General features: G+C 47.4%; 1 protein-coding gene across 7 annotated transcripts in view; it reads right to left on the reverse strand.

The window, feature by feature from the left end:
• Positions 1 to 11,172, reverse strand: part of HLCS (holocarboxylase synthetase) — a 202,022-nt gene that overhangs the window by 8,054 nt on the left and 182,796 nt on the right. For all 7 annotated transcript variants that reach the window (XM_070488848.1, XM_070488844.1, XM_070488845.1 and 4 more), the window contains exons 7-10: positions 9,078 to 9,145; positions 7,420 to 7,580; positions 3,029 to 3,143; positions 423 to 636 (exon numbers count right to left, since the gene is read on the reverse strand). In XM_070488848.1, coding sequence (XP_070344949.1) covers positions 423 to 636; positions 3,029 to 3,143; positions 7,420 to 7,580; positions 9,078 to 9,145 — 558 coding nt within the window. The remainder of the gene's footprint in view (positions 1 to 422; positions 637 to 3,028; positions 3,144 to 7,419; positions 7,581 to 9,077; positions 9,146 to 11,172) is intronic.

The following is an 11,172-nucleotide window of genomic DNA, read 5'->3' on the forward strand; positions in this document are numbered from 1 at the left end:
TTGGCAACAGTTGTTAGTTCAGATGCCAATCTTTAAAAAAAAAAAAGAATCTGCTTTTCTAATAAGTTCCTAAGTGAGGCTGCTGCTGCCACCTGGGGATCTCACTCTGAAAACCACTATTATCTAGAATGTTCTATGATTTACATTGTCTATTTCCTTACATTAGATTCAGCTTAAACACGCTGGGCAGGAAACTCTCTGGGGATGTTGGGTCCTCCCCACTGCATCCCACCAGGAGGCACGGCGTGCCAGTCCCTCCTGTTACTGGTGATGCTAACTCGCTCAAGGTGCGGTCCACCAGGTTTCTCCATCAGAAAGGTAAATAGCCATGCTCTAGACCAGTGCTTAGTTTCTCGGTTTAAGATACTGAACTATTTACTTAATAAGGAATTTTAAAAGAATGAAGATGAGCCAACACTGACCTGTGTACCCAATATTTATAATAAAGGGGAAGAATGCCATTGGGCCCTTTGTCCTGAAATGTGTCGATGAGTTTCTCCAGCACGGTCACAGTCCTGGCGATGAGGAAATCAGTTCTTAAGGGCTTCAGGTCTGCCCCGTGTTGCCTGTTGTATTCTAGGATGAGATCGTTGATGCATATGGTAGGGTTACTGTTAGTCACGTTAAATCCACAGCCTGGACAAAAACAAATAATTGAAAAACATGAGCAGCTCCACCTATTGATGGCATCACACCTTGCTCTCAACCACCCAGAAAAAGTTACAGCATTTACTGACAACTTCCTGCGTCACTTCAAATTGACTGTCTCTGGCCACTTAAAGAATGATATATCTTTGAGACATCTTCCTTTTCATGTTTCTTTATTATCCTTGTTCAAACTACAACCATGCCAACCTTACTGCCAATAAGTTGGAAAAAAGCAAGCCACGTTGGATTCAATTAAACAGAAGCTATGAACGGGACAAAACCTCTTAGAGTCGCTTCTGAAGCAATGCCACCTCGTGTGGTCTAGCTAGGAATTGTAACTCCACACTGAGCCCAATATAAAATAAAATCTCTTCTTTCTTTTCCTACTGGAATAATAGAACACACGCTTGAAAATAAAGAATGTTACTCAGGTCTTAAGGATAAACTCTGGATTCAGAGATTTCAAACCTTGGTCAAGGCATAACCCAAGAACACATCTTTTAATACTTTATCCTTGGAAGTCTTCGGTGCTAGGGTTACGCTGTTGGCGAGGGGCCAACCCATGTTCAGTGGCTCTTTTACAGGCTCCCAAACCGAGGCTTCGGGATAGTGAGTTACCAGCAGTGGGGCCTGAATAGGCTTATCTCTGCTGTTACTTAATACAACCATCCCCTCCGGGAGAGGTTAGCGTCTTCCGAGAAGCCGACCCTCAGTCTTCAGCAGGGCCATGAATCAACCTCAAAGAAGTCTTCAATAAGAAATGAAATACTGCAGGAACTAGGCAGTAAGACGACTGTGTTTTCAGTGCCTCTGAGAAAAAAAATGCCCCAGATACTCGCCTCAGATAGAACGATGACAGTCACAGTAACGGTATTCTTTGGTAAATGTTCTGAGCCATTTTCACAGTGAAGGGAAGGACTGATTGGCCTCAGATTCCCCCCCGCCCCCACCCCCAATATGCTGGCTATTAAAAAACAAAGCAATGTAAATTACATCTGAAACAAAAAACAAGTAAGTATAGCAACAGGGACAGAAACTCCAGTTGTTCATCTGTTCATTCCTCCAACAGCATACACAATAGCTGAGGCACCTATGGAGCGTAAGGTATTAAATTAAGGCTGTATGGCACTGAACAATCTCCCCTGGATTCAGAGAACTCAAAGTCCTGGGGAAAATAGCAACATTGACTACTGTCAACTTAGGCTGTGTCTTTCAAAGGCCCACAGAGCACCCGTGTTGGTGACTTTGAATCTTTCCCCAAAGATGCCCCCCGCCACCCTCCCACCACCTCCCATGGCCTTAAAAATTTAATAAAAGCTCTAGATTCTCCCCAAGGAAAATGTTTACTTCCCCTGCCCTGACAGAACTCCTTAGCTCCCCTGAAGCCATCCTGAGGCCTCCTGATGTCTGTGGGCTCTACTCAGGAATCTCTGCATTTGGCACAATTACTCATTTAAAGATGGGGAATGGAGCTCTGAGGATATGAAGCAGCTTGCCCAGAATAATATTGCCAGTGGGTTGCAGAGCTGGGAACACAAGCCTTGTGTTCTTTGGCTGGCACTTCCAACACACGATCACATGTTTTCTGTCTATTACTGATTTTTGAACACCAATCAAGTCCTCCTGGGCATTAGGGAAAAGCTGACGCTTGGATGCCCAGGGGCCTAAGAACTTTTGAAACTGCTTTGAATCCATCTCCTCGCCTGATACGGACGTGCTGCAGTGAAACGGCCATTCTCTACCCGACCTTGACCAGCCTGGCACTTCTTTTGAAGGTCAAAAAGAAGGCAACTTTTTCACGGCCTGGGAAGGTCAAATGAAGAGTGCAAGACCACCAGGAGATCCATCCTTGAAATCAACTTTCTTTTCTTATTATAAATTGGTACATTAAATGTCTATCTTCACCACTCCTAATTCAAGGAGAAGCACAGTGGGGAGAGGTGTAAGAAAATGCCTGATTGATGTGAAACCAATTTGGTAGTTTCCATGGCCGCAGATAGGAACGCTAAACCCCTCAAAGGGCTTTCAACCAGTCTGGCCTGTTTCACATACATATTCTGTTCTCTAACTCAAGACTCACAGCAAAAGTAATCCCAGATGATAATCCATTTCCCCCAGTGTAGCCATGTATAAACCATTTTTATTTTTTATTTTTTTGGTGAGGAAGATTGTCCCTCTGTGTCAACATCTGTGTCAGTCTTCCTCTATTTTGTAGATGAGACACTGCCATAGCATGGCTTGATGAGTGGTGCGTAGGTCCATGCAAACCCCAGGCCACTGAAGCGGAGTGTGCGAACTTAACCACCACACCACCAGGCCAGTCGCCCATTTTAATTTTTATTAATCTAAAAATGCTGGAGAAAGGGCTTTAAAAACTTACCAATAAGTATATAAAACGTTTCTCCCATAAGCGTTGAGTTAACCAGAACTCCACCAAGTTTCATGAGGTCACTGTAATAAATATCATTGGGCCACTTCACTCGTAAGTCGATATCCTAAAGGAAAATCTGCATATTAATCAAGCAATCACAGGACACAAAGGGACCAGGTGAGGTCATCCAGCTAAAAGGAAGATGTGCAGAATACTCTTGAAACTAAGAGAACGCCAGGGCTCACCCTCTTCTTTTTCAGACAGCTGATCACTCCTTCAGGACAAGGCACTGTTAAAGCACCTCTTGGAGCTATAAGGAGAGACCTAAAGGACACATTCGGCTGAAATCCCAGCATTTTCCCCACCTCCATCATCATCAAAAACACTTTCTGATGATGCCTATCTTGTGAATTGGGTCCATCATCTCAGTATCAAAAACCATCACCATGGAGTCCCCATCCTGTGCTAGGGGCAGGGGGCAGGGACAGGCTGATACTCTCAGGGTTCTTTTCCCTTAAAGAGCTTGAGAGAGAAAGATGGCCCTGAATTAAGCAATGACATAAGAGGCACGTAGAAACATCTGGAGTACAATCTACAGAGATACAGGGGAGGAACTGGTTTTATTGAGTGATCAGAGAAGGCCTCAGAGAACTGCCAGCTGTCAGCCTGGGCAACAGAAATGGACTTGTCCTGTGGCCCGCTCCGTCTCCATCCTGAAGGGTGTGCCCCAGTCACAGTGGAATGATCCAAGGGTGGACAGTGCCTTGCGCTGGGCCACTCAGACCCCCACCTCCCGCCGTGACTCTGAAGTTGGGATACACAGACTGGGTGAGACCCAGTAGGCACCAGAACTGCCAGGCCTCCTGGGCGTGGAGCTGGCAGCCAGGCTGTGCCACGTGTGGGTAGACAAAGCCCATCTGGACACATAAGGCTAGAAGGAGACACTCAGCAAAATAAAACCGAGACCAGAGAGAAGCTGACGGCTGGAGTCCCAGGGGCTGGCACGGCACCAAGCCCCATCTCAGCACTGGTCTGTGTGTTACTTATACCAAACCCATGTGTTGGTGCTAGTGTCATCCCCATGTAACAGAGGAAGAAACTGCAGTTTAAAGGGATTGCCTGGCTTGCCTGAGATTACAACTCGGAAGTGGCAGGGCTGGGATTCAAACCCAGGGCTTGCTGACACCAAGCCTCCGGGTGCTTAATACCATGCCGTGTAGACTGCAGCTCCCAAGAAACCCCCTCTCTCCTGCCAACAGGCCTTCTTTCCACCTTGCTCAGCTAGAATACATTTCTGGTCCTCAGATGCTCACCTGCCCTGGCAGAGCATTCTCTAGGCTGAGAAAAGAAATGCAGGAGCACAGAAGAACAAAGGTTCAAATAAAACGTGGGGCTTTCACCGTGACCCTCAACTGAGCGGGAGCTTCATATTTCTTCTGTCTAGAATAGGGTTCTCAGTGCACGGGTGGCATTTTGCGCACCCCCACCCCCCGCCCCAGGGATATTTTGGCAATACTGGGAGACATTTCTGGTTGTGGTAGCTTGAGGAGTCCCACTGGCATCTAGTGAGGAGAGGCCAGAGATGCTGCTCCACATCCTCTGATGCACAGGATGGCCCTCCAACCAAGATGTGTGGGCCCAAACGTCAATAGTGCCAAGGGTGAGGAACGCTGGTCCCGAAAATCCATAACTTGGAGCCTTTGGTCTTGGTCACTCCCCCAATTCCCTTCCTTTCTCCTCTTCCACTTTCTTGTGTCCTACTGCGCCCAGCAGCATCCTTGCCATAGCTCAGCAGCAGCTCCTTCACCGCGGGGGCTTCTGCTGGCCCTGCTCTCCTGTTTCACTTCGCATTTTCAGATCTGCTTAGTTCATGTTTCAGCTTATGCCATTTTGGGTTCTCAAGCAAGTAAACAAAGCCCTCTATTCCAAGATGAAGAGAAAGGCCGCGTGCTTACTTTTCACTGTCTCCATCATTTATTCAAACAGCTGCCACGGGCCTCCTGTGCAGAAAGCACCATGCCAGGCTCTTTGGGGACCAAAATAAAACTGACCGTGCATTCAAACAGCTGGTTCCTTTGTAGGAGATAAAACAGGAGCACCAAGAACTCTGCTTGAGAGCAATCCATGGGAGACACCATCAAAGGGGCTTAGACATTTAAAGTGCCGTGAAGTGTTATAGGAGGGAGGGTTTGTGGCTAGAAGGCTCTGGGAACAGCATTTGAGCTGGGCCTCCCAGGGCGAAGAGCACTTCAAGGTGCAGAGAAGGGAGCAGGAGCAGGAATGTGTGGGTGGGAAGAGGCCTACAGGCGGCCGGCAGGACCCTGCAGACAGAGGAAACAGCAGGAGGAAGAGTGGGCAGACCAACGAGGGTTCTGGAAGGAATGGCGAATATTCCAGTGATGCTGCCTCTGGTCCGGGAGACTGGGCATGGTTTGTCTGCTGAGAGTGACATCTGGCCAGGGAAAGTTGGGGCCTGAGTGAAGGACCTTAGAATGGCAAACTCAATGCAGCTGGGTCCTATTTCAATCATCCTGTACTATACTGTGGAGGCTAACTGGACAGTGTCAAAAATAAATACGGACAGAGCTGATCCTAAAAGTTCTCATCACAAGGAAAAAAAATTTTTTTTGGTAACCATATGAGGTGATGGATGTTAACTAAACTTATTGTGGTCATCAATTCGTAATATGTGTAAATCAAGTCACTACGCTGTCACCTTAAACCTACACAGTGCTGTATGTCAACTGTATCTTAGTAAAACTGAAAATAAAATAAGAATAAAACCAAAGTCACATCATACAGGTGAGGCTGAGCCGGACGACTGTGGACAAAGGAAAAGAACTTTGGTGGGAGCCTTTTAAGGACAACGGGGGACCCAGGGCCCCCGGGTGCACTGTTGAGGGCAAGCTTCCCAGCCCCCATCCTGCTGCCCCCAGCACCTGGCACAGCTTTCGCACACAGCAGGCACTCAAAGAATGCTCGCTAAGGGAACCAGTGAGGCTACAAGGTCAAAATCAAAGCCATGAAAAAGCTAAGCAGACTAATTTTAAATTTAAATTTATTTTCCTAAGACGAATTAACCTGTTGCTAGGGTTAAAAATCTTTTCCCTCATGACAGAACTTTTATCTTCTCAAGTGCTTTATACCAGGCCAAATGCCCAGCTAGGGGGCTGCAGGCTGGGCCTGTGAAGGTCTGTGAAAGTGTAGGAGCCTGAGCCCGTCAGACACAGCCAGGATGCCAAGCGCCTGGTGATAAATGTCCTGTTTCAGTGTGCAGGCCAGTGACTTGACGTCATATGGAAACACGTCCTGCAGTCCTACACACAGGGGCTGTGAGGACATGGCCACATCGGAGGGGGTTTAAGGGGGCAGTGGAGAGGCTGCTTCTCTGTTTAAACGCTGATGACAGGCCTCCTTTAAGAGTCATGATCTTAAGGGCGGGCCCCGTGGCCAGGTGGTTAAGTTTGCATGCTCCACTTCAGTGGCCCCGCATTTCGCCAGTTCAGATCCTGGGCCTGGACAGGGCACTGCTCATCAGGCCATGCTGAGGCTGCACCCCACACAGCACAGCCAGGAGGACCCACAACTAGAATAAGCAACTATGTACTGGGGGGCTTTGGGGAGAACAAGAAGGAAAAGAAAAAAGAGTCATGATCTTAGCATCTTGTTTCAGGAATTAATACAATAATTGTTTTTAGCTTAATATTAGAGCTATAGGTGGGAGGGAGGTGGGGAGGAACCTCCTCTTTATAGCCATAGGAGATTCTTCCAGGAAAACTGAGGAGGGGGAGACGGTAAGGAAGGCTGGGTTTGGGAGAAAAGGCTGCAGCCACTGTGTTAACTGCTCTCACTTCCTTGCCTTCTTAATAACTGACACCAAAACACCCAACAGCAACAATGAAGCAGGCCCGTGTGTCCATACAGCTGGGGTCAGACAACTCTGAACAAACCTGCACGTTGAACTTGGGCAGCCTCAGACAAAGGACGGCTCTGCTGAGCATGGACTGTGGCGAATGAAGATAGGAAGTGAGAAGGCTTTTGGGGTCTATAAAATAAGCCTCTTCACCAGAAAACACAGACAAATGGCCCCACCATCCAGGCCAACATGCTTCAAAGAAAACCAAAAAAAAAAAAAAAAAGGCTTGCCCTTACTAGGATGTTTGAGAAATCTGATGACAGGACAGAAAGGGAATTCTGGGAAATAAACGCATTCCAGTGAGCCTGAAGCAGCCATAAAATCTGACAGTGCTTTTAAAACTCCAGGAGCACTCTGCTGCCAGCTTTGCAAAGAGCAGGCTGAGGCTCCACACGCAGCAATCATCCAGACGGATAACACAGACGAACCTGAGCTGAGATGTGCACACACAGCGGGGATGGAACGGTGATAAAACTGCACGTACCTGATACTCAGGAATGGACCTGACCGCCTCCACGACCGCCAGGGACATCAGATGCTGGACAAACGGAATCCTCTGTCCCAGCTGGGATCTCAGCGGGATGGAGACAAGCAGGGTAGAAAGAGCGCATCCCACGGGGCTCAGCCAAGCATTCCTTCCCCGCCCTGGAACACAGGCCCCATCAGGAAACCGGCCACTTTGCCACGTGGACAGACTCAGATGCACGTTGTGCCAGAAAATGTGCTGAGGACTCAGAGCCACACACTGAAGATGTGTCCTACTTGAATAAACCTGGACTGATAAAGATGCTTGGAGATTCTGGGGTTAACTCAGTCAAAGAGAAGCTTTTAAAATCTGAAGCTCTGCTGCTGAACAAGTTGCCAATAATTAGCATAATGTTCTGCCTCTGTGAGCATATCATTAATGCACTGATGATTCAAAGTCTTACAGTGTCTGAGCATCACTCTCGGTTTAATTCTCACCGTATGGTAATGCAGGCAAAAGCAGAGACAGTGGGAAAACTGGACCAAATCTATACTGGTCCAGGAGAGGTCCTGGAAGCCACTTTTTAGAAGTGATCCCTATTGTGGTGATGGTCCCAAAGCCCTGTGAATATATTAAAAGCCACAGAGTCATACACTCTAAATGGGGGAACTGTGTGGTATGTGAATTATATCTCACTATTATAAAGAAAAAAAAAAAGAAGCTGAATTTAAAAAGTGATCCCTGATATTAACTTTAAGTTATTTCCTTTAAAATAGAAGTCAAGAAAATAAAATATCAAAATGGGAGGGATAATCAAAGTTCTTCTGTCTTTTTTTTTTAAACCACCATATTGAGCCCCACAGGTTTGGATAAAATGAGTTTTTCTCTTTTGAGTTCTCTTCAAAAGACACGTCCAAGAGAAAGAAGCGGAAAACGGTGGATTTGCTATTTCGTTGCTTCTTCTGAGAAAGGCCCAAGAGGCTCTGAGAGTTAAAGCCTGTCTAGGTTGGCCTGGCACCAGCTGGGGTGGGAAGGGGAGGGCCAAGTGCATCCTGCACGACCACCAAGCAGGGAATCCGCTCTCAGCCAGACCCCAAATGGATTCTGGGAGGATGGGGGCTCTCACCTCCGAGGGTTAGCTGGTGGTGGAACCTCTGAGCAGCCCTCGGCCTCTCTGTGGTCACTTTGTGAATGATCATTAATCATTGATCAAGTGCCCACTCCATGCAAATTCCAGTGCCAGCAGGGTGGGGGCTGGCAGATGAAAAGCGCCCCCCCCCCCATATCACATTCAGCATAGACACAGAAGGTGCCTCACAGAGAACCTTCAGGAAAATAAATGTTTCTATAACACAGTTAGGATTCACACACTACAGTGCCTAGAATGTGTCAGAAAGTAGAATTTACAAGATGTAGGTAACGGAATGTTAAAACCATCACAAGCGAATGTCAAGTGATTAATAAACATCTCGGGTTGAGAGAATGCTTTAATCCCACTAAGGCTCCATCTTCTGGTCAATTCCCCTCCCTCTTCCTCCCTGTTAGGGGGTGTGACAACAGATGACTTCTCACAAGAGTCGTCTCGGCCATCGGCACACACAGTCAGCTCTCTGGCCGTGAGTGTCACAGATTTCAGAAAACAAAAACAACGGGAACAATAACAAAAGATGACTGACCTTTGCCCTGCGTTTGGCGGACTGCGATGGCTATTAAACCCATTTCCTGTGGCATCTCAAACATCAACCTGCGGACGGTGGGAAAGACTGGTCAGCCAGAACAGGCGAGGACATGAGAACCCGCAGCTCAAAGGGAGGGACACTGTTTGCACTCATTTGTGAATGTGTGGCTAAGGAAGGGCCACTTTCTGGGTTTCAAGGGATACTGACCCCACTCCCAGCCTCTATGGTGAGAATGATGGAAAAGGGATTAAGAAAACACCATTTAATACCAAAAAAGATTAGGCAGGAATCTGAGAGGGCATGTGTACCTGCCTGAGTTATTATTCAGTTTTATTGAAGATGTTATTAGATTATATTTCTTTGGAAATATCCTACCCTATCAAGTTCTTTCTCCCCACTCTAATGTAGGGTCCCTTCCTCGAGTGACAACTAGCAATTCCTGACATTTGTTTCTACTTACGGTGCGTTTCTGTCCGAACACTAGAACATAATCATAACACAAGTTTCTGATTATTCACCAAACCAATATGGTGGCAATAAAGCCGTTTAAAAGATACACTGTCCCCTGAGAACTAATTATGTTTTAACCATAGTAAATAAATCTACACCTTCTGAGAACTAGGGAGAAGCTTGGGTCATTTTAGGCTTCAGTTCTGCTTTTAAAATGGTTTCATTTAAAAGAATACCAACTTCCCTTTGGGGGAGAGGTAGAAAAGTGCACTATATCTCCACCGAATGAGTCAACATGAACTCTTTTTTTTCAGAAAAGGAAAGGAAAAAAATCCCTCACTCTGAGAATTTCTTGCCTGATACGTTCCACATATTTGAGCTCCGTTCGGAAGGTTTTCCTCTGTGTGCCCGGGAGATGCTGACCAGGGACGGAGCAGGCACAGCTCATGGTAGGATTTATTCAACAAAGCGAAAATCAGGTTTGCCCACTGTCTGTGCAGCTGCTGGGGCCTCTCTGAAATTCTTTTTCAGGGAGGGAAGTGGCGAAGGCAGGGATGAGGGAGAGATGGCATTTGGTATAAACATAAAGTTTCCAAGAATAGTTCCCAGGTTTCCACAGCACCCCTGTGCGGAGGAGAAGGGACTCTAAAGGAAGCCCATGCTCTGACAGCTCTTCATTCCCTCCTCCGGACACTGGGAACAGGATGAAACTTTACAAATGGCAAGAGAAGAGAAATACGTAAAAGCGGAGAGAGAAAGAGCATGGTGTCTCTGCACCAGTGGCTCACAGAGCTGTGCCCCGGTGTGGAGGCGCCCAGAAGACCCCTTTCCTTGCTGGGAAGAGCCGGGCCACTTCGGGCAGGGGGCTGGGTTGGTCCAACAGGCACAGGGCACTCCCAGTGAGCAGGCCGCCCCACGGTCCGCGTGCCAAGCCCACTTCCATCTCACATGAAATACAACTCCAGAAGTATTTCTCTTGGACACCATGAATAACCCATTGAGATCGGCTGCGCCTATATGCTGCTGGGCTCCAAGAATAAAGCGTCCTTTTCCTGTGTTGGACTGGGAGAAAATCCTAAGAAGGAATCCTTGTCCATGTGGGGAAGAACCATTGTCTTCTAGAAACCTCTTGCTTTCCAGAGAGCAGCAGCACCCCTTCACCTGGGCTCCTAAGGCCTCGGGCTTGGCTCAGGGTAGGGGGGTGGCTAACAAACTTCTCTGTGGGAAGGCGGGGATGATTTAGCACATTGTGAGCAGATTGTGAAATCTCTCTCAATGGCAGGCAATCTAGGATGTTCTTTAAATAGACATGTAGATGGTAGACAGTCATGTCTATAGCCAGTGATGGCGATGGTGGAATTAGGCTGGGGTGGGGATGGGGGGAGGGCGGTGAGGTTCAGAAACCAAACACAGACTTCCAGAACAAAGAGAAATGATTAAGGGAACATATGCACTAAACTGCTGGAGGTTTGGCAGCAGTTAACAGGGCATATTGATGAGAAGATGGAGTTTGTGCTGCTGAAGGCCAAGAGGAAATTCTGCAAGGAGGGAGACAACGGGGGGAAGGAGGTACGGCTTAGCTTGAGACAACTGGAGGCCGCCAGATTTACTTGTGCTATCTGAGATAACTCCGGGGGCCAAA

The sequence above is a fragment of the Equus asinus genome, chromosome 18, assembly GCF_041296235.1.
Source record: "Equus asinus isolate D_3611 breed Donkey chromosome 18, EquAss-T2T_v2, whole genome shotgun sequence".
Classification (NCBI taxonomy): Eukaryota; Metazoa; Chordata; class Mammalia; order Perissodactyla; family Equidae; genus Equus; species Equus asinus.